At 52.1% G+C, this 20,251-nt stretch overlaps 10 protein-coding genes across 10 annotated transcripts; 3 read left to right on the plus strand and 7 right to left on the minus strand.

Moving 5' to 3' along the window:
- The first annotated feature begins 54 nt into the window (after positions 1–54).
- On the plus strand, positions 55–1,597 carry BKA58DRAFT_472101 (uncharacterized protein). The gene is made up of 4 exons (XM_046175263.1): positions 55–266; positions 321–402; positions 453–1,343; positions 1,399–1,597. Exons 1-4 carry the CDS (start codon positions 120–122, stop codon positions 1,416–1,418), a joined length of 1,140 nt encoding a protein of 379 aa, XP_046021879.1. The 5' UTR covers positions 55–119; the 3' UTR covers positions 1,419–1,597.
- On the minus strand, positions 1,542–2,790 carry BKA58DRAFT_462398 (uncharacterized protein; the record flags this gene model as incomplete). Its single annotated transcript, XM_046174845.1, has 2 exons — positions 1,542–1,756; positions 1,965–2,790. 2 exons carry the CDS (start codon positions 2,788–2,790, stop codon positions 1,542–1,544), a joined length of 1,041 nt encoding a protein of 346 aa, XP_046021880.1.
- Positions 2,791–3,256: 466 nt separating this feature from the next.
- Positions 3,257–5,890, minus strand: BKA58DRAFT_391089 (uncharacterized protein). The gene is made up of 2 exons (XM_046170885.1): positions 3,733–5,890; positions 3,257–3,680 (listed from the first exon to the last, which is right to left on the minus strand). Exons 1-2 carry the CDS (start codon positions 5,683–5,685, stop codon positions 3,669–3,671), a joined length of 1,965 nt encoding a protein of 654 aa, XP_046021881.1. The 5' UTR covers positions 5,686–5,890; the 3' UTR covers positions 3,257–3,668.
- A 1,880-nt stretch (positions 5,891–7,770) lies between these two features.
- BKA58DRAFT_472103 (uncharacterized protein) lies at positions 7,771–8,878 on the plus strand (the record flags this gene model as incomplete). The annotated part of the gene is made up of 2 exons (XM_046175264.1): positions 7,771–8,050; positions 8,123–8,878. The coding sequence occupies exons 1-2, from the start codon at positions 7,871–7,873 to the stop codon at positions 8,876–8,878; spliced, it is 936 nt and encodes a 311-aa protein (XP_046021882.1). The 5' UTR covers positions 7,771–7,870.
- A 358-nt stretch (positions 8,879–9,236) lies between these two features.
- Positions 9,237–10,250, minus strand: BKA58DRAFT_391094 (RmlC-like cupin domain-containing protein). The gene is made up of 2 exons (XM_046170886.1): positions 9,557–10,250; positions 9,237–9,494 (listed from the first exon to the last, which is right to left on the minus strand). The coding sequence occupies exon 1, from the start codon at positions 10,231–10,233 to the stop codon at positions 9,607–9,609; it is 627 nt and encodes a 208-aa protein (XP_046021883.1). The 5' UTR covers positions 10,234–10,250; the 3' UTR covers positions 9,237–9,494; positions 9,557–9,606.
- Positions 10,251–10,597: 347 nt separating this feature from the next.
- BKA58DRAFT_235479 (ATP-dependent permease MDL2) lies at positions 10,598–13,557 on the minus strand. Its single transcript, XM_046166577.1, has 2 exons — positions 11,476–13,557; positions 10,598–11,430 (listed from the first exon to the last, which is right to left on the minus strand). Exons 1-2 carry the CDS (start codon positions 13,363–13,365, stop codon positions 10,963–10,965), a joined length of 2,358 nt encoding a protein of 785 aa, XP_046021884.1. The 5' UTR covers positions 13,366–13,557; the 3' UTR covers positions 10,598–10,962.
- Position 13,558: 1 nt separating this feature from the next.
- On the plus strand, positions 13,559–15,337 carry BKA58DRAFT_235478 (RNA 3'-terminal phosphate cyclase domain-containing protein). Its single transcript, XM_046166576.1, has one exon. It carries the CDS (start codon positions 14,006–14,008, stop codon positions 15,230–15,232), a length of 1,227 nt encoding a protein of 408 aa, XP_046021885.1. The 5' UTR covers positions 13,559–14,005; the 3' UTR covers positions 15,233–15,337.
- BKA58DRAFT_235492 (allantoin permease) lies at positions 15,247–17,341 on the minus strand. Its single transcript, XM_046166579.1, has 2 exons — positions 16,655–17,341; positions 15,247–16,592 (listed from the first exon to the last, which is right to left on the minus strand). The coding sequence occupies exons 1-2, from the start codon at positions 16,841–16,843 to the stop codon at positions 15,261–15,263; spliced, it is 1,521 nt and encodes a 506-aa protein (XP_046021886.1). The 5' UTR covers positions 16,844–17,341; the 3' UTR covers positions 15,247–15,260.
- A 1-nt stretch (position 17,342) lies between these two features.
- Positions 17,343–18,581, minus strand: BKA58DRAFT_235491 (WD40-repeat-containing domain protein). Its single transcript, XM_046166578.1, has 2 exons — positions 18,233–18,581; positions 17,343–18,183 (listed from the first exon to the last, which is right to left on the minus strand). Exons 1-2 carry the CDS (start codon positions 18,487–18,489, stop codon positions 17,487–17,489), a joined length of 954 nt encoding a protein of 317 aa, XP_046021887.1. The 5' UTR covers positions 18,490–18,581; the 3' UTR covers positions 17,343–17,486.
- Positions 18,582–18,891: 310 nt separating this feature from the next.
- BKA58DRAFT_366797 (BTB/POZ protein) lies at positions 18,892–19,903 on the minus strand (the record flags this gene model as incomplete). Its single annotated transcript, XM_046168896.1, has 3 exons — positions 18,892–19,615; positions 19,667–19,802; positions 19,854–19,903. 3 exons carry the CDS (start codon positions 19,901–19,903, stop codon positions 18,905–18,907), a joined length of 897 nt encoding a protein of 298 aa, XP_046021888.1. The 3' UTR covers positions 18,892–18,904.
- Between the last annotated feature and the right edge of the window lie 348 nt (positions 19,904–20,251).

The raw sequence follows: 20,251 nt of genomic DNA on the forward strand, positions 1-20,251 counted from the left end.
ATGTCTTGGCGCCTTGGTAAGGCGTACACGTGGGCCAGCACATCTCCAGCCGCAAACACACCACCTTCCAAGACTACCGTCGCTTCCATCTCCCAAGATTTTCGGATTGCCCTTCCAGCATGGAGGAAGAGTACAAGTTCAACATGGAGAAGGTGTCGCCGATATGGATCGTCACGGCACTTTGCGTCGTGCCATTCGGCATGTATCAACTTCTCAACCTTCTCAGCCCGTTGATGCAGCGATTGACGGCTATGAAGATCTCTGCGGTAGGATGAATGGTTCTGAGATGAGAGAACGCTTGCTGATGAAAGCACTGCTAGATATATATCTACCCCATCAAGTCGCTACGGGCCGTAAAGGTCACCGAAGCCGTTGCCACTGCTCATGGTTTCAAGCACGACCGTACGCCTCCCACATCTTTTCTACACTGAAACAATGTTAATACCACTCAGGCTCCTTCATGCTCCTACAGAAAACCGAAGACGGCTACAAAAACATGGCGGTAGCCAAATACCCCGAGATGACACAATTCCTCCAAGAACTGTCCAACGACACCATCACGGTCAAATACATCGCCTACGGCGACTCATCAAAAGCAACATCAATCCAAATCCCCTTAGAACCCGACATAGAAAAGCTATCCCCCATCAACATCGACATGCACTCCAGCCCCACCTCCGCCTTCCTAATGCCTCAAAAGTACAACGACTGGTTCACCTCCTGTTTCGGCTACCCAGTCATCTTCGTATACCTGGGCTCCAACCGACGCACCGTTCAATTCCAAGACATGCAACCCGCAGAACCCTCGCCACTTACCCGCTTCCTATCGAAATACGTCCCGTTTACTACTTCGTACGTCGAGAAAGCAATGGGTTTGCACAAGCCCTCATCAGACGAGACCTGGAAAATCACTTTCGCGGACTGCGCTCCGTATTTGTTTTGCTCGCAGACAAGTCTCGATGATGTTTCGTCCCGGTTGCCAGAGGGGATGGTCATGGACATCGAGAAATTCCGTCCTAACATCGTGGTTGAGGGCGCGTATGAACCGTACGAAGAAGATTACTGGGGCAAGGTTAGTGTGAAGGGCGGGACGGAGATTCTTCTTCCGCATAACTGTGTGAGGTGCAAGAGCATCAACATTGACTACAAGACGGGGAAACCGGGGGAAGGGCCGAGTGGAGAGGTGCTGAAGCGGTTGCAAAAGGATCGCAGGATTGATGTAGGGGCAAAGTGGAGTCCGGTGTTTGGGCGATATGGGTTTTGGGGGAAAGGGAGAGAGGAGGTGTGGAGGGTGGGGGATCGGGTTAATGTTGCAAAGGTCAATGATGGGCCGACAGTTTGGAGTAAGTTCAGAGTTGAGAGATTCGATACAACGATGTGGAAACTGACTATGCATAGGTTGGCCGGGTGTTGGATAGGATTGGGAAAGTCTGCTTGTAGCGGGTGTACTAACGAAACATTGCATTGACGATGCGTTGGTCTTACGGATGAGTTCATCCAAGGTTCTGATACGAAAAACAAAATGCAAGCGCATTTCCTCCCTACAATTTTGTCTGGTTCTGCACGCCTGCAACTCGACCCCATGCAATTTTCCTAGCCTCTCTCTTCTTCCTCTCATCACTCTTAGCCTTATCCAACCTACGCCCCTTCTCATGCATGGCTGCCTCCGAAAGATCAAGCTCAATACCGTCATAAAGCCACGGGTGGAAGGACCCATCGGTATTCCAAAGACTATAGTCTGGAGTATACTGATAGACTACAAGGTAAGTTAGCAAACGTCCATACGAAATCTTGATCGAGAGGAATACTTACACACTATACCCATCTTCTTCATACACTCCCGAAACTTCAATCTAGCCGCACTTCCACGGTAACTGTGATACAAACTTACACTTGCGAAACTAGGAAAGAGCGTTTTCTTCGCCTTGACCACACCTCTCCAACCCACGTTTCCGCCTCCCTACCGGCACAGTTGGTCAAAACCAGCCGTTCGAGTTTGGACGGCACGACTTCTTTGTAGTATGCACGTACGACATTGTCACTCGGCAACATAAGCGTGCGCAACTCCGGAAAATATCTAGGAATACCGTGCACAGAGCCTCGATAATCTGACTGGCTGGAAGGCGCGATGCGGAAGTCGTTGGGCAATTCGAGGACAGTAAGCTTGTGGCTGAAAAGAGAAAGGAGGGGGCTTAGATCGGGGTTGTGAGCTGGAAAGAGGCTGCTATTGGAGGTAAACAGGGCTTGGAGGAAAGGGAAGTTGTAGAGTATCGAGCCACCGAGATACAGTTCTTGCAGGTTCGGTAGCATGGTCGTGACGAGACTCAAGAGGGTGCTAGGCCCGTCGAATTCGTTACCGGCATGGAGCGATTCGGTGAATTGCTGCTTTGTGTGTTGGTAGATGTCTAATGTGCTGATGTGGCTGATGGCTTTTGTTAGTAGCTCGGGGCTGATTGCTGGACTTGGATTCGGTCCTATGCACATCCCGCGGATTTTCGTTTCGATGGTGAGGCTTCGGATCTTGGATCGCAGGTCTGGGTACTGGAAGAGTGAAGCGAGGAAGTGGTCGGCCTTACTTGAGTATAGTATTGGTGCGCAGAAGAGAACCTCTCGGGCAAGTGGTGCTAGGTGCTTGCATGTCGAGAGCGCATTCAATACGTCGGCTTGCGGCTTGGGGTGCTTGACGCTTTTTGGGAGATAGTGCAGAATCTGGAGAAGGACTTCGTCTGGGATTCTATGAAATTGGCTATACAGCAGAGTGGCTGCATGGATCGAATTTGAGCTTGCCATGCTTGAACGGTATGATGAATGAGAAGGCGTGTCAGTCAAATATTTCTAGTCCTTATGGAGGGTGGACGAACAGAGGAATGATGTTGTATCTCCCGCTACGATATCAGTGATCAGGGCCGTTTGTACAAAAGTGCTACAACGCTGTAGAGCGGTGAACGTTGAGAACCACGGTTGAGACACATTGAAACCAAGGTTTACGATCAACTTGTGATGAGCAACACAGGCTATTGCATTGTGAACAGGTTCTATAAACTCCTCAAGTCTGTGGCAAAGAATAGTTTGTGGAACAATTAACGTTCGTGAAGACGTATGCTTCCGGGTGTGGCCAAGACTCGTGTAGTATACGTCCTATTAAAATCTGACAAATAGATGGTTCCCAAAGTATTGTATACTTCTACCTCAAAGAATTCTTTCATATGATGCACTATATATTGTAGCTACCCCTAGAAATGCTATCAAATGCACTGGGAGTATATTAGCTTTCACTGAAGCACCAAGCTTTCGACACAGGATACCACAACTTGTAATAACATCTTTCATTACGTTCACTTCCTACTATCAACGACATGTGATATGATGATCTAGACTTGACAATAGTAATAACGCAAACAAATTGCCTGTTTCCGACCTTTGACAAACGCCATGCTCTTGCGCGCATGTCCTTCTAATGTAATGATGAATATCCCAACCCAGAAAACGAAGAAGCCATGAACAGCCAACTTCGACTGAAAGTGCGTACCAATGTTTGTTCTGCCTATATGATTTATAAAGGACTCCTTTTGTTCGAACGCCGTGGCAATATGGTAGCGATAAGGATAGAGACGCGGTTGTGAAACGGAAGCCGTAACTGTATGTACAGGTGTTCAGAGAGGGCATGTTCACCATGTTTCCTGCTTACTCGTTAGCATGTGTAAGGTAGGCATGATTGGAAAGTGTACTTACGGCAATGTATTGTCCGTCCTCCTTCTTTCGGGCCCAGAACTCCTTCGCTTGCGCTTCGCTCAGGCGGCCCTTTTGCATCGCAACATCAATTAGAGACTCTTCGACACCTTCGCCCATGCCCTTACTAGAGCCACAGACAAAGATACGTCCGTCGAGAGCATTGATAACGAACCAGACGATATCAGCCTGTACTCGCACCTCGTCTTGGACGTATTTGACCTCGTTGGAGCCTCCCACCTTGACCTTCCGACTCTGGACGACCTTTTTGATTTCGCGTTCATGGTCGCCTAGTTCACCCGAGTAGAGCTCATCGAGCATAGAGTCTCGGACACCCTGGATGAGCCAGATCTTGTTGGCGCAATTGGCATTCTTCAATCGATTCAAGATGAAACCACGGAATGGAGCCATACCGACTCCCGCTCCGATCAGCACCATGGGACCTTCACCACCAAATTGCTTTGACAGCGGATTGGCCATGAGTCCGCGGAACATGGGAATGCGCAGATCGAGGATGCTGCGGGGATCGACACCTTCATTCTCGGCTGTGATGAAGGCGTGTGCCATGCGCTCCATGAAGCCACTGCCTACACCTGTACGTGTAGCACCCTCAGCATGCCAATCGGGTGTCTCGTGAATTGTGACGGCCATCTCGATGAGGCGACGAGTACCGGGTAGGCCGGGGCGCGCCGACGAGATGTGGGGGTCGTTCGAGAGGGAGTAGAATCGAGGCATTAGCTGAGTGAGGACGGAGAGGAGGTGCGGTAGCGGCGGCTTCGACGAAGGAAATGCGCTGAGCATCTGTGAGACTGTAAAGTGAGAAGTGGTACGGAGGTCGCAGAAGGCTGCTTGTCCTTGAGCAGAGCAAAGGTACGTCAGGATCTTCTTCTCGTTGGGGGCTTCGGCATACTCGGCGAGCACGCGAAGGAGGTTCTTGGTGGGCGGGTGCGACTGGATGTCGGCACACCAGGTCAGCAGTTCGCGTCTCGTTGTGACAAGCTCGCGTGCTTGGTCTTCACCCCAGATGGTCGGCCATCTGCCGGTCTGGGTCTTGAGTGTGACAGGCTTGTCGCGGACAAATTTGGGGATGCAGAGGAGATCGAATAGCTCATCAACCATTTCCTGCGAGTTGGGGGGGCAGATGCCGACGGCACCACCAACCTTGAAGTCGACGCCTCCCTCGTCGGGGTAGTCGGTAACGTCGATATCGAAGTGGATGGTTCTCTTCTCAGCGCCCGGCTTGGTCAACTCGCGTGCGTGGTAGAGCGGTGCCGAGTAGACTTCGTAGGGCGGGTGTGGCTGAACGTACTTGGGTGGTGTCTTGTGCACCTGCGAGACGTACTTGGTGTCCTTGGATGGCAGGGGATCAAAGGACATGTTGGCAGGAGGGAGTGGAATCGTGTCGGTGAGCTCGCTATCGAGGGCGAGCGGACCCAGTTGAAGGTTGAGGCTCCGGAAGGCATGGTTGTCGGGGACGACGACGGGTATGAAGTTGGGCGACGATGCGTCTGGGGCCAGTGTCTTGAGCAGACAGCATCCTCCACCGCAACACTGGCTGATGAGCTTGGTGGCCGTCTCACCCTCGCCCAGTATCCGTCTGATGTCGTTCGGGTTGTCTGAAATGAGCGTGGTAGATGCCCGGCGAGGACGCGTCTGGCCAGAGAAATTGACAGCCGAGGTAGGCAGTTCCTGTAGTTTATCGACTACTTCCTCAACGCCCTGATCGGGCTCCGTCATTGGCGTCATGGGCGCCTCGGACTCATCGCTACTGGTGGTCCATAGTGTGGATTCGCCCGAAGATTTGGGCGACGTCTGCTCGGGCTGCGACTGCTGTGCCGGCGAGGGCCGGAGTGAGAGCTGTGGGATATCCTTTGGCTCAGCGGGAATTGGGTCGTCAGGGTGTGAAGTCGCCGTGGTAGGTATGGGGCTGGGCATGGTCGCTGTCGAGGTTGCCATGTGCCTGCGTGGAGTGAGGTGAAGGAGCGATGGGCGTGCTGCCGGGGACGCGACAAAGGGGACTGCTAGCGCGAACCATGGTTAGCAAGAGCTGACTTGGTATGGCCATGGAGAATGCAATGCAACAGCAAGGCGCGGTGCAAGTATGCATGGCGCATTTGCTCGTGGCCGCGGACGACGGAGATGTGCGACAGCAGAGCATGTGGGGGGTCGTGGTGGTTATCTGATGCTTTGATGCAACCGAATTTCTTATCAGATCGTGGCATCACTCACCTCGACTGGCTGGCAAACGAACACGGCCGAGTGGCAGCTGCTTGCTAACTCCCGATATCGGTGACACAATGGACAGTGACTGTGAATAGATTCGTCTTGGGCGGATTCTAGCCGTGGCAGAGGGTGTGAGCATGAGGTGAGGCCTGGTGGTGATGGACAAATGTTCGACAGAGGCCGCGCCCGGACGCTTTTCCTACTGCCGATCAACGACGCCTCCAAGGCTGAGATGAGCATCCCGAACGCCCACTTCTGCCGAATGACGCTTACCAGCGCCCCAACGCCGAAACCGCTCGTATTCCCGCCTGTCTTGTCCTACTTTATCCGACAAAGACCTTAATCAAACCATCTTACGACCATCTTGGCTGCACCCACAGCATCAGCCCGATCTCTTGATCACGGTGCTCACCCATCGCGTTATATTACACCACCAGCCTTCACCGCAACTACTATGAACTGAAGCGCAGACCTTCTCGGCACATAGTCGCGCAAATCCTGTAACGTGCCATTGTCACGCCGCCCGGTCCTCGGTCTCTCGGCGGTTATCGCATCTGATAACCAAACTTCGGCTCAGAGCCCGACCCCGCGAGCTACCTATCGTGACTCCGGCCGTTGCTCCTCTCTAAAGACACTAGTCCTGCCATGTTTCCCCTCATCATGAGTGCGTCCAGCATCTTTGCGAGAATATCGCGATCGGGGTATTGCAGCGCTATTACGTCGTTGCAACGCCACACGAAAACTTACCGCACCATGACTTGAGTTGGCCCAATGCCAGGGTATGCCTGATACTTACACCCGTATTCTAACTTAGAATGCTTTTAAACATGTCATACTACGCCACGGCAAGGCTGACATGCAACCACCCACCACCGCGAACGCGCACAGGGCCCGCGTCACTACCGTGTTCCGCTATGGTGGAAGAACGTTGAAAACGCTCTCTTAGCGGCCCCACACGCCTCGAGTCCCAATTGCAGATCTGTGAAGCAACTGCCACGAGCCTGAATTAGGGCACTGTTCCATTCGTCACTCTAATGTGGAGGTTTGTGAGATCACTGAGAATCCTGCTTACCGCTTGTAGTAATACCTGACTAACCCAGCTGCATTATGACGAAAACCCATACACCGCCCGAACAGTAAAGTTACCATGGAATATCACGGCGAGTTCATAATCGATTCACACTAGGCAGCATATGTCTCTTCGATACCAATGGATAAAACTAACAATCGCGCTGCGTGTCCAGCAGCGTGTCCGAACTTCTCCCCCACTTTCCGAATTTCCGAATTTCCAAGGTCTAATTAGGAATATGCAGAAAGGTTAGCTGGCCATGCGATATGCTTCGTTAAATACTTACTTCAGTCCGAGTGCAAAGTGAACTGTATAAAAGACACAATGATACGAGTCCTAATCTTGATCGTACGAATAAAAAACGAGGACCCTCAATCTTACTGACGTACATAGCTGTAGGTACTTGGCATTTCTTACGCTGTAAAGAAAACAATCCAAGGCTCGGCAAATTCTTCCAGGGTTCATTTCAGCGTTGAACACAACTCAAAAAGAACAACATTCCGTCGCACAGCGAACCTCGGGTGGAATGAGCATTCCGTAACAACTGATTGTGGCCCTGCAGCGACCGTGGTCGGGGATTGCTGCTTGCGCTATGCGTGTGCTGATTGCGTTTAGCTACCAAACGATTGGGTTAAGTAGTTTGTGTGTTGACTCACACCCACTCGTTCGGTGATTGTGTCTACCTAGATAGCTACCAAGCGTTTGCCAGAGACTAACAACATTAGAAGCACTCGTCATAGCGAGTATTTAAGCGAACAACTGGCAGAATAAGCATACCCAAGTCGCATCCGCGAAAACCCTGGACTACCTTTCTCAACTCGCAACTTCACTCCCGAGAGCTATCTAACCATGGCAAATCTCACTGACGCCGACTGCGAGAGGATTTCAGCAGAGCTGATAGCCCATTCGACGAACGGCTACCGCAACGACGACGGCTCTTTCCGTACGAACAATCCAAATGTCGAGGACGATTGCCAGGATCTCATGCGCCAGCTACTCCCTGACCCTGCGAGTCTAGAGAAATATCGGGTATGGAGCCAACAGCGGTGCAAGCTCATTTGACAACTCCCCGAACCTGCAAGCGCTGCCGACCTCATCAAGACCATTGAAAATACCGACTTTCTTTCCGAGGACTCCCGCACGACTCTTTGTGACATGTTGAGTACCGACCTACGCTCATACATCGGTCTGGGAATGCATCGCAAGTATCACTACTGTCTGAGCACAGATGTCTTACAGATAGTCCCCGAAGATCACGACATTGACGAGATGGATTCGCGCGAGATCCTACCTGGATCTATACTCGGTATCAACCTGACCAAGGCAAACGCTCAGAGTGGCAACCGGCGCAAGAATGCCGAGTCAGACGAATCCGCCTCCAGCAATTCATCCACTGGCAACGATGATACAGGTTTCACGTTCATGCAGCTGGGCAGGGTTGATACCCTCTCCGACTCTTCGAGAAATACCTACGACAAACTGACCCGCAAACCTGCACAGATGCCCTGGAGCGATTCCGGTTTCGTCCTCGTCGTGGCTATCGAGCCGAACGGAAAGCCCGGCGCGCCATGGCTGCTCTTCAACTTCAAGCCTGAATCTGAGATCGAAGGCGACAGGGTCCGTATCCCGCAAACAGGTAGATTCTGGGGAACTCTACTGGGAGACAACACTCAGCGTTCGGCTGTGAAGCTTGGAGAGAAAATGAGCGATCTCAAGGACAAGAAGCCGTGGAATATGACAAAGACGTTTGGGACAGATCACGAGGTCCAGATCGTCGCCGCGGTTCTCTCCAGGGTAACTTCCGCCAGAGGCAGTATCTTTCGGCAGAAGGTCCCCGACGCCGGTCGCAGTGGTTAGAGAGGCCGGAATTTTGGGTAAGCAACGGGTGCGCGGACAGGATCGCGTAGCTTTTCCTAGTCATCTTTACTATGTGGCCTGGAACGGCTTTGTATCTTCTCTCGCGTTCGGGACAGTCACTCTTTTGTATCCGTCACCGCCCTTGTTGGATTTCCTTTAAAATGCAAATCGCCATAGATGTAGGTGAAGACGACTGGCGATGTCATGTCAGGCCGTCTTACACAAAGAATACAGAAAAAATTCGCCTTGACACAGCGCCTCGATTTTCAGCTCACCATCAACAAATAAGCAAAGACATTTGCTCATACGAAAAAGCAGAATCATTCGTGTGAAGACCGCTCCGAGCTTCAAGAGAACTGCTATATTGTCCAAGTTGTTTCTTAAGGCTGCTGTCTCAAAGGTATAATGTTCGGCCCGCATCATCGTGTGGAGACGAAACACTACGTGAACCTCTAGGTCACGAGCCGAAGTATACGCTCGGACAGCATGGCCTAGACGAACAGATTGAAACGCTGCGTAGAGCGATCATTGTACCTCAGATGAGTGTCAAAACTACGATAGTGAGACATTCACATAAGACGACTGTGAACTAATATGAGGAAGTTTGTAGCACGACCTTGACGAATACAGTCAGCGACCAATCCGAACATGCATTGTCGCGACCTAGTCGGAGCATACCAATAGAACTATGCATTACTCATAATTTTCGAGTCTGCTAAACACCCCATCTAGTACTTCCCACTCTCCTTAACCAACCCATTCTTCTCATTCTCCGCCTTGGGCTTCAACGCCCACTCAGGCGCCTCATCAATCTCGTCCTCCTCGGCCTTATCCCCCTCCTCCTTCGTCTTATGCACACTACTCGGCAGATGCTCAGCAGGCGCATATACTGTAATCAACTCTAGCGGCTGATCCCCCTTGGTAACAAACTGATGCTGCGTGCCAGCCGGTACAACAACAACATCGCCCGCCTTGACCTCCTGATCCTTGCCATTCACCGTCGCAAGCCCCTTTCCTGATGTAAAGAGCAGGATCTGGTCTACAGTATGTACTTCATCCCCGATCTCGCCGTTGACGGGGACTTCCATAGCGACGATTTGGGAGTAGAGGCCTGTGTGCAGGACGGTGCGGAAGTCGCCGAAACTGCGCTTTTCACTCATCAGGCCGGGGAAGTGCACCATTTCGTGTTTTGGGGGCGCGTTCTCGCGGTTTCCGACTTTCTTGAAGGCGTCCATTTTGGCAGCGTAGAGGCGGGGGGTGGTTGTGCTGAAGGATTTGATAATGGGTGTTGTTGGGATGCGCTTTGTGAGTGTGGATGTGGAGAGGCGTAGGAGACGGGATGTGGTGTTGAGCATTAGGGAGGAATTGGTTGGTATAGATGGGATTGATGTGGAGTGAGATGGGGATTATATGGCACGTTGTTTGACATCACGGTATACATCGCGTCAGCGCGCGTTAGGTGTGGAGGGTCTAGACTGCGTGGTATGCATGACGTCACCATGGCGTTACCTCACGATGTACGGGCACATTGCCTCGTTCGGTACGCTAGTGTGTTCAATTGAGCCTTGATTGGTAGCCTCTCATATATCAGGTTGTGGTGCGTGCTATGAGTGGTGTCGTACCTGATTATGCGATGACATTGCCATGCAAGATGCGATCAGGGTGCTAAAGGAGCTAGCGGAGCGCCCCGACATGTCTTGCAGAGTATGGAGTGATATTGAGAGGAGAATGATTGTTTGATTATAGCTGCAAGCCTCACATGCTTGGGCAGTCAGAACGTGATACTATGTCCAAGGCTAGTGGCAATATGGGAACTTGATTGTAGAAGTTCTCATGTTTGATCAAATAGTACCACTCAAATAGCGTCAGGCAAGAGGGCGACCACTCTTTGGTCTCCCTGCGGAGCGCATCTTGCTTTTGAAATGCGTGTCTGAGCCGAAACGTGCAGCAACCCTGGTGCTGTGTGGGGGTTCATTGTTGGTGGCGGCGGACTTGCCCACCGTTGCTTCCATGAAGAAGCAGGAGAGTCGCGCAAAATCGCCACGACTGCCATTGAATGTGATACAAATAAAGTTACAGCTTCACTAGACGCGGTTGCGGCCAGCAGCTTCTTCCTTCTCCTCATCAAGCTCTCGCTCAATTTCCTCTTCTTCCGTAGGCTTTGGGGCCTTGACGTCCTTAGCAGGCACATCACCGCCGCTCATCTGCCATTCCATAAGCTTGTTGAATGCGCCCTCTGGGTTCGAGCTGAGCTGTTCATAGGTGCCTTCCTCGGCTACCCTACCTTCAGAGTCGATGCAGATGATACGGTCGGACCGTTTGATCGTTGATAGACGATGGGCGATGCTAATAGTTGTGTTGTTTTCTTGGAGAAGCTTGTTAAGCGCTTGGTTCACCAGAGTTTCAGACTCGGCGTCCAGAGCACTCGTGGCTTCGTCGAGGATAAGGATGTCGGGCTTCTTTATGAGTGCTCGTGCAATAGCAATACGTTGCTTCTGGCCGCCAGAGAGTTGAGTACCTCTGGCGCCGGCATGTGTTTCAAGGCCATCAGGCTGTACTTGTTAGCGGAGCTCTCATATCATAAGGGTTGTACGCACGAAATCGCTAATGAACTGGCAGTTGGCCTTGCGTGCAGCAGCCACGATCTCAGCGCGTGTAGCGTTGGGTACGCCATATGCGATGTTCTCTGCGATTGTGCCAGAGAAGAGTACGGGCTCTTGGCCGACGTAACCGATCTTCCTCCTCAACTGCTTCGCGTTCAGGGTGGTGATGTCTCGGCCGTCGATTGTGACAGTTCCAGAGTTCGGGACGTAGAAACGCAGAAGAAGACTGGCAACTGTAGACTTTCCAGCTCCACTGGGTGCCACGATAGCTACATTGGTGCCCTGCTCGATCCTGAAGCTGAGGTCCTTGAAGATGGTTACCGCAGGTCTGGTTGGGTAGCTGAAGTTGACGTTCTTGAATTCGATGGGTCCGCGCGCCGATTTGACTGGCAAACCCTTGGTAGGCGATATTGTTGGGTTGCGATCCTGGAGTTCAAAGAGACGACTGGCAGCTCCAACGCCCTTCATCATCTCGCCGTAGAAGCCGGAAAGACCAACCATGCTAGAACCAGCATAGACGGTGTACATCAAGAATGAGGAGAGTTCACCGATGGAGATGACTCCGTTCTTGACCATGGTACTACCGACATACAAGATAGAGATGATGGTCAGGTTGCCCATTAGTCCAGTACTTCCGTAAAAGCTCGCGGCAACCACGGCTTCTTTCTTTCCCAGCGCGAATATCCTCTTGATCTGCCGGTTGTATCGTGATGCTTCTTGAACCTCTCCAGCGAAGGCTTGACTTGTTCTGACGTTCCCTAACCGCTCTTCGGCGATCTTGGTCAACGTTCCCAAGTTCTTCTGAATTTTACGACTGAGGTTTCGCAGCGACCGACCGGAGAAGAAGGCGACGAGAGCGACAGGCGGAGCGATCAAGGCGAGGATACCGGTAAGCTTCAGACTGACGAAACCCATCATGGCGAAACCAGCTGCACCGCTAACGAGCGCACGTAGACCGTCGGACAAGTTTTGCGTGATGCTCTTTCCAACAATGATGGTATCCGAACCGAGACGGGAGATGAGATCTCCAACCCTGTTGGCGTCGAAGAATTCGGCATTTTGGACGAAGGTCTTGCGGTAGAGCTGGGATCGAAGACGTGCGACGATGCGTTCTCCAACGATGCGTAGGATAATGATACGTCCAAAGTTGAACGCAGCGCCGGTCGTCAAGACACCTGCCAGTCCGAAGTAGAAGATAGATGGAGATACACCAAAGAGTAGACCATTGGTGTTTTCAGTCGAGGTAGCGGCGTCCAAGATCTTGCCAATCGAGAAGGGTACCGAGAGAGAAATGCCAGAACCAAGAAGTAAGAACAGGAAGGCCCAGGAGAGTACGCCCAGTTCAGGTCGGGCAATTTTGATCAGTCTCCAAATCTCCTTCATGCCACCTGGTGCACCACTGGAGCCAGAACCGTCTTTGCTGAGTTTGGCGCTCAGATTGACCTGTTTTGCTTGCGCCGCCTTTTCAGACTTCGCAAAGCCTTGTTCCTCGCTCTCCGGCTCACCATCGTGTTCTTCCAGGTCCACGATGCCCTTTTGTTTGATTTCCTCTCGGTATGATACACGCTGCCTCGCAGGCTTGGCATTGCTTGAAGCTTCCGCTAGCAGTCGCGATGTAGTGAACATACGAGCCGGGCTTTGTAAGCCATTGTGACGTGTGGTGCCCGCGACTGCGGATCGGAGGATTGATGACGGGGCGAAGAGGGATGGCGCGCAGCTGTTCGGTGACGCCTTGGGTATTGAGGCTTTCGGTATCGGCGTCGTAGCGAAGGATCTCGAAATGGCGGGTGCTGTCGTCGAGATGCGCGACTGTATATTTGAAAACAGGGCTCCGTTGCCTGGGCCGTGCCAGGCCTTTGCGGAGAAAGCCAGCGGGGCGCGCATGGCTGCGAGGGGTAGACGAGGCGGCTACCGGACGTACAGATCGAATTGAGACGTTATTGAGGCATTCGACATGGCGATGGACGTGCGGACGTGGGAGTGGACGACTTCGGAGATGTCAATCAAAAGTTCGGCGCCTCGCTGATGACGACAGGACCGCCGCGTCGATCGCTTGCGTGCCGCGGCTCGATCTCCGAGAGTCCCTGAAGCAAGGCACCACCAACTTCACTCTCGCCTTCAAGGGCTTTGCAACGATCGCGTTCTAGTACCCGGTGTTTGCATGTGTATCTATTGTCTGGATGTATGTCACTGCACGACGTCATAGTCGCGGAATACTGCAGTTTTGCGCGCTCTAGGTCGTCTCCTTGTCCACCCCCACGCCAAATCGATGAGGTTTCCACAAAGGAAGTTCGATCTCTCAAATGAAGAAGGCGCGCATATGACTCAACAGACACCTGCTACATCTGGGTGGCCTTAAGGCTCATTCGCAGCGTGAGTGGAAAGTGCGACCGCCTGAGTCATCTTCACTCATACACCAGGCATCAATACATGTCTCAGCCCCAACAGCGATGCATCTCGGAGTATGTTCTGCACATAACTTATCAGTAAGCTGTGTAGTCGTTCATCAGCATTGTCCGTAACCATGGCGTCCACACTTCAAGCCCCGACACCAATCCACCTAGACGGCACGACTCTCGAAGGTGGAGGCCAACTCCTGCGGGTAGCCCTTAGCCTCGCCAGTCTCACCAAAAAGCCAATCCACATCACCAAGATCCGAGGCAAGCGGTCTGGCGGCGGAGGACTCAAAGCCCAGCATTTGACCTGTGTGCAGTGGCTAGGCCAGGCAAGCGACGCGACCATCAGCGGTGCCGAACTCAAGAGCAAGGAAATCACCTTCATCCCATCCAAGTTCGTCGAACAGTGCAACGGCGTGCTGAGTGTTCGCGAAGTGCGGATCAAACAGAGCACCCCCGGAAGTGTCAGCTTGGTGCTACAAGCCATACTACCGTACATTATCTTCTCTGGAGTTGAAACGCCGATACGTGTACGTATCGATGGAGGCACCAATGTCTCCAACTCTCCATCCATCGATTATGTCATTCAGGTCCTCGTGCCCATGCTAAAGCTTATCGGCATACCACACATCGACATTCAGATTCATTCGCGGGGCTGGTCGCAGGGAAGCGCTGCTGTTGGCAGCGTCACATACACAATCTTGTCTATGAGAGAGAGACTACCAGCGTTCCAGCTGCTCGACAGGGGAGATGTTGTTAGTGTAAAAGCAACCATCATTGCACCCAAGGATACTGAGCGGCATTTTCGCGAAGAACTCGATGTTATGTTTGAGAGACGCCAATCTCGTTTTTTCCGCTATGCGGGCGACCACGATGATAGGGTTGAGACTACCTTTGAAGATTCACACCACGACAAACGTTACTACCTCCTCCTAGTGGCTACCACGTCTACCGGCATGAAGCTTGGTCGGGACTGGCTATATGATCGTGGGGTTCGGGCTGGAAAGCTCGAGAAAATCATCCCTACCATTGTGAAAAAGGTCTCTGACGATTTACTGGCGGAGATCGAACATGGCGGCTGTGTAGACGAGTATCTGCGGGACCAGTTGATAGTGTACCAGGCACTTGCTAATGGAAGGAGTCAGGTGTATGGGGGAAAGGGAAAGGACGCATCGGTGGAACCGAGTCTGCATGCTAAGACTGCACAGTGGGTAGCAAAGGGGATACTCGGTGTGGAATTTGATGGTGAAGGTGGATGTGAAGGCGTGGGATATTTGCCAGGTAATATGAATATGGAAGATATGACAGGGGATAAGATTGCGGGAGTTCTGGAGAGGATGAGGATCTTTTCGTGAGAAAGCGTCCGTAGCACGATTGATATCTCTACAGCGCATACCTAAAATGCTTTGCTTGCTTGTCCGTCAAGTCGCTAAACCCGTCCCGAATGGCCTGATCATCTTCGCCCTGACCATACTTCCTATCCCGCCTCTTATTCTCCCATCCCATCCACACAGCCAGCACACCCCCGATCACCACCATTGCGCAGTAACAAACGATGAGCCCCGTCAACGCTGAGAAGTACCTCGGCGCCTCCCTTGCGAAGAAGATGTTCGCTCCTGCGATATTGCCCGCCGCGTAGAAGACGAACCACATCCCGTTCGCGGTACTACGCTTCGTGTGACCCGCGATATTCGTGGTGAGCAGATTCCAAGACAAGATGACCGGAGCGCCGATAATGTACTGCAGCCAAGTGCACCCAACAAGACTCCAACGTTCTGATAGCGGCGTAAGTCGGATTCCCAATAGCCCAGCCAGCGGTGGTAAACAAACCACAGCAAGAATGAGACAACGCGTATCCCTGAAGTAGCCCGCTGCAAGTCCACAGAGCGGCACAACAACAAACTCAATAGCACCAGTCGGAAGCTGCAGCAACGTCGCATAAATGCCGCTAAACCCGAATCCACGGATAAGACTGGACGAAAAGTTCGACACACCGCCGTTGATAACACCACAGCAAAGCCCAATCAGACTAATACAAAGCACCTTGAAATCCAGAACCGCCTCAAGCGCCTGATGTTTCTGAAACTGCTTCGTCTTGACACCAATCATATTGCTCGCGATACGATCAATCGCCACGATCCGCTGTTTGTGTGTGAGGAACTTGGCGGTAGAGGGACTATCAGGCATAACCCAGAGGAACACCCACGCCCAGACGAAGTTTAACAGGCCGATGACGAGGAAGATGAGTTGCCAGGTTTTGATATGGGCGGAATGCGCGTGGCCGAGGCCGTAGCCCAGGAGAGCACCAACCATAGTCGCCATGCCGTTGAAAGCAAGGAAGACGCACATGCGCACTGGTTGTTCGTCGCGGCGGTAGAACATACTGACTATGTTCATGATGGCGGGGCTGATGCTGGCTTCGAACATGCCGAGGAAGAAGCGGAGGGCTAGCATGCCGGAGTAGTTCTTCGCGGCAACGTGGCAGCAGAGCAGGATGGACCAGAGTAGGATCATTAGGCCGGTGTATTTCGACACGGGGAGACGCTGGATGAGGTAATTTGCGGGTAGCGCCCAGAAGAGGTAGCCGAAATTGAAGATGGCGGCGACCCAGCCGTAGCGGTCGCCTTGGAGACCGAGGTCGGGGGTTAGAGTGTAGGCGTTTGCGTAGTTTAGAGAGAGTTTGTCGAGAAATTGGATCATGTATGTTATGCAGATCTGGTTTGATTCTTTAGCTATGATATCTTGTGGTCTAGTGAGATGTGTTGGAGAGAATGTACCATTGGCATGATGACCCAGTCAATCTTTCTTAAGACAACCTTGCGCTCTGCTTCCAGCTCTTCTCTTGAGTACTGCTGGACTTCGAGATACAGATCTGCACCGATATCGCGCATCTGCTTCTCAGCAGCGAGTTGCCCCTCATCGATGCTAGCCTCTCGCGCTGGCGAGATTTCCTCTTTCTCTCCCATTTTGACTCTGCGCAGTTGTTCTTGAAAAGGATGTTGGTGCTTCAATTCCGGATCCAACTATTGACTAAGGAGGGGTAGAGACGAGATAACCGAAGACCCTGGCAACAACTTCTCACAGGCGGCAGCAATGTTTCGAAATGCGATGCAGACAGCGGAGGTATGATATCTGTACTTAATTTGTACCAGAGGCCTCCCACCCTTGGCAACGGCCGTGGACGTAGTTATCGGCTATCTTGCCAAGGGCGGTCTTATCGTTGTGTTGAGCATTGCATATCGCTACCTAGGCCGGCCGTGGCATCTGCAGGTCGCTGGCGTTGCTGCATGCCATTGGTGTTGTCGATCCTTCGGCATGTCGAATCGGATAATTCCGCGGGTACAGTTACCCTGGTTGGAGTAGCCTGAGATAGTGCGCGAATGTAATGTCAACTCCAGTGCTGCGATTACGATATGGTCTCGCCACGCTTCTGCTCACCTGCTCCGAATATGTCATCGTTGAGAAAACGTGATTGCATCAGTCTGTACAAAGTGTACAAAGTGTCCAAAGTGGTAAATGCTAATTGTCTCGTATTTACTATTGTTGGGGTACTGGAATGTTGCATCTGGCCATACTTGTGACCAGAGGCAGCGTCAGTCATGCGAAATCCTATTTCCACAGACCGTACGGTCCGGATGTGAACTTCCAGAGCTTGACTGTTCCATCCTCACTGCCTGTCGCGTAGAGCTTTCCATCAGGCGAGAAGCTTGCCGACCAGATAGGTCCGTGATGGCCCTTGTTGGTCTCAAGCTCCTTCTCCTCGTCAAAGTCCCAGACCCTGACCCAGGTATCGTTCTGGTTGCTACCACCAGTAACAAACTTCCGCTCCCCATTGTGCAGAGCCACACTGGCAATCTCGTATGGTGTCTTGATGCTCTTGATGAGCGATCCGGGCGACTGGCTGTTGAAGAAGTAGGCGCTGTTTCCAGCGGCTACGCTCAAAATGCCCTCCGAGGAGGTGTTATCCAACTCGCAAGAGCCAACAGTGCCTTCGACGGCATGCTCGCCGATTGTAGACTCTTGGCGCAAGTCCCACCACCGCACCTTCTTATCTTCAGCGGCTGTGATTATGACATTCGGGTCTGATGTCCACACGATCGACTTGATGGTTCCGGTGTGAACACCTGCGCCAATCTCGAAGCTCGTCGCGTCGCTACGTGAAAGGTCGTATATGCGCAACTTCTTCTCCATGCCTCCGGTCGCGAGGATCTGCGGATGAGACTGATTGGGAAACGCGACGGCGCGGACGATGTGGTTGTGCGAGAGAGTATGTAGGGCTTCACCGGTGTGCGTGTCCCAGACCTTGCTGTGAAACATTAGCACGACTCTTGCTCACGGTAACTGGACGCACTTACGCAGAGAAATCCGCAGAGGCCGTAGCTGCCAATGAGGCATCCGACGAGAGTCTCGCTTGCCAAACGGCGCCCTTGTGGCCCAGGAAAGTGCCGATCCAGTCTCCCGTCACTCCGTCGCGGAGCATGGGGTTGTTGTCCTTGCATGCTGATATAATGTAGTATTGGTCCTCGTCTACCAGGGACGAGAAGTGAATATGCGGCACAGGTCTCGAGTGGCCGTGGCAGGTGAGGGGCACGACCTTGGTTGTTTCGGGCATGGTGGACGGATAAGGAGGGTGTGTGGTTTCGATGTAAAGAGCGAGTGCGATGACAAGTTGAATGAGTTGAGTGAGCCGGCTAGCTGAGGTCTGGAGCGGTGAGGCTTGATTGCGCGAAGGCGTGTGTTCTAGGTATGGCTGGTCGCAGACGGTTCCGAGCTAGATAGGAGCCACGAGTAGTATCTCTAACAGTTCAGAAAGACAGAAAAGAGAGCGAGATATGCAAAATGGTCGTCAATGGGTCGTAACGTCGTTAAAGTGGCAGGCTGGTGGAATCGCAAGTTCATGGAGAGCAATTCGAGGGGGAACATTGGAAAGTTGAAACCTAGCTCACGTTGGCCTACCGGTAGTGCCGGAGATCTCCGCTGCCGAGGCAAGACCGCGCTACCACCTCTCTAGCTACGTAACAATACCATCATTTGCTCTGTGTCCCTTCCTCAATGAATTTTTCTTCCTCGTAGCACAGCATTGCTGGCCGCCAGTCTAGCTGGTGCTCACCACAACGAGGACAGTAGCCCTCCCAGTCATCTTCCTCCAGGTCGGCCATCGACACAACCTCGTCGCAATCTGGACACACTCTCCTAGTCACGATAGACAGAGCCTCAGTCACGATACCGCCATCCTGACGAACGAGTCCAGTCTTTGCCATTGGATGGAGAAAGATGTCGCGTCCAAATTCTGCCACTTCTCGACAGGCCGACGCTATCAATGGCTCGTCACCAATGCCGTTGACCATGCATGTCGATCGCTGCCCGTCTGCAAATCCTAGCGAAACATCTACCAGTGAATGACTAGGTTGGTGGTCTGAACCAGCAACATCATAGACGTCTCTGACGAACCCACAAAACTCTTTTTGTGCAACGGCATTTCTGGGGAACGGGTCGCTGCGTCTGATAGACCAACCACTCATGCTACACTTGAACAATGAGACGGCCTGGTCCCGGAATTGGGGATAGTCGTACTTGTCGCCCATACGGTACAAGTCCAAACAATGACGCATGTTGAGAGGAGTACCAGACGACGAGTCATCTGGAGGGGGTATCTTTTGGTCGTATGCAAAGTTGAGTATAGTGAGAAGAGCATCGGGATCGTCTTCTTTCAGGGTGACCTCCCTGGCGGAACTTTCCTTCTTGCGTCAGTAAGGGCATGTATCTCTATCGTCGGAAGATAAGCTTACTGCAAATTGTCCAGTGAAGGCTGCTTTGAACCAATATGACTTCGCGCTAAGCACTATTCTGTGCGCTTCGAAGGTACGCTCTCCTAAAGCTCCGTATCGGATCGTAATGTCGGAAAGGACTTTCGAATCTGAGTAGCTGTGATCGATCTTATCAGCATACGTTGCTTCAATACACTTTGTGACTGACTCCTCGAAACCAAGCTTCTGTCGCTTGTGTTGGTCACTTGCAGGCTCCATGTCAACCATCTTGGACTACAGCTACTGCTCTTGGACTGTATTGGAGTTGGGGCAGAAGTGTTATAAAGCAGTAGATTACATATAAATACGTGGTAGCTGATCGCGAGGGCCTTTTACTTGTTGTGGTATCGAGATTGGGTGATAAGCTCTCTTACCCAAATCGGGTGTACAGAACTTCAGGTCTTCGGAAGCCCATATTCTGGTTCTATTGTCTCCATCCCATGGTAATGCGATGACTCAAACTGACGAGCCAACCACATCCTCTCCAATTCATACAACTTATACGTGAGGAGAGGCTCTTGACGGAGGAGTAACGCAGCTCAGAGAACCTCTTCAGATGTCCCCAGA

This window comes from Alternaria rosae (genome assembly GCF_020736505.1).
Source record: "Alternaria rosae strain MPI-PUGE-AT-0040 chromosome Unknown BKA58scaffold_9, whole genome shotgun sequence".
Lineage (NCBI taxonomy): Eukaryota > Fungi > Ascomycota > Dothideomycetes > Pleosporales > Pleosporaceae > Alternaria > Alternaria rosae.

What these genes read in the sequence shown, in the direction of transcription:
- BKA58DRAFT_472101 (XM_046175263.1), top strand. Translation starts at nt 120, where the DNA reads ATGGAGGAAGAGTACAAGTTCAACATGGAGAAGGTGTCGCCGATATGG. An exon ending in TCATGGTTTCAAGCACGACC is followed by an intron (nt 403 to 452) that starts GTACGCCTCCCA and finishes AATACCACTCAG; the next exon opens with GCTCCTTCATGCTCCTACAG. An exon ending in TGATGGGCCGACAGTTTGGA is followed by an intron (nt 1,344 to 1,398) that starts GTAAGTTCAGAG and finishes GACTATGCATAG; the next exon opens with GTTGGCCGGGTGTTGGATAG.
- BKA58DRAFT_391089 (XM_046170885.1), bottom strand. Translation starts at nt 5,685, where the DNA reads ATGGCAACCTCGACAGCGACCATGCCCAGCCCCATACCTACCACGGCG.
- BKA58DRAFT_235479 (XM_046166577.1), bottom strand. Translation starts at nt 13,365, where the DNA reads ATGCGCGCCCCGCTGGCTTTCTCCGCAAAGGCCTGGCACGGCCCAGGC. An exon ending in GCCAGTTCATTAGCGATTTC is followed by an intron (nt 11,431 to 11,475) that starts GTGCGTACAACC and finishes TAACAAGTACAG; the next exon opens with CCTGATGGCCTTGAAACACA.
- BKA58DRAFT_235491 (XM_046166578.1), bottom strand. Translation starts at nt 18,489, where the DNA reads ATGCCCGAAACAACCAAGGTCGTGCCCCTCACCTGCCACGGCCACTCG. An exon ending in GCCTCTGCGGATTTCTCTGC is followed by an intron (nt 18,184 to 18,232) that starts GTAAGTGCGTCC and finishes AATGTTTCACAG; the next exon opens with CAAGGTCTGGGACACGCACA.
- BKA58DRAFT_235492 (XM_046166579.1), bottom strand. Translation starts at nt 16,843, where the DNA reads ATGGGAGAGAAAGAGGAAATCTCGCCAGCGCGAGAGGCTAGCATCGAT. An exon ending in ACTGGGTCATCATGCCAATG is followed by an intron (nt 16,593 to 16,654) that starts GTACATTCTCTC and finishes GAATCAAACCAG; the next exon opens with ATCTGCATAACATACATGAT.
- BKA58DRAFT_235478 (XM_046166576.1), top strand. Translation starts at nt 14,006, where the DNA reads ATGGCGTCCACACTTCAAGCCCCGACACCAATCCACCTAGACGGCACG.
- BKA58DRAFT_391094 (XM_046170886.1), bottom strand. Translation starts at nt 10,233, where the DNA reads ATGCTCAACACCACATCCCGTCTCCTACGCCTCTCCACATCCACACTC.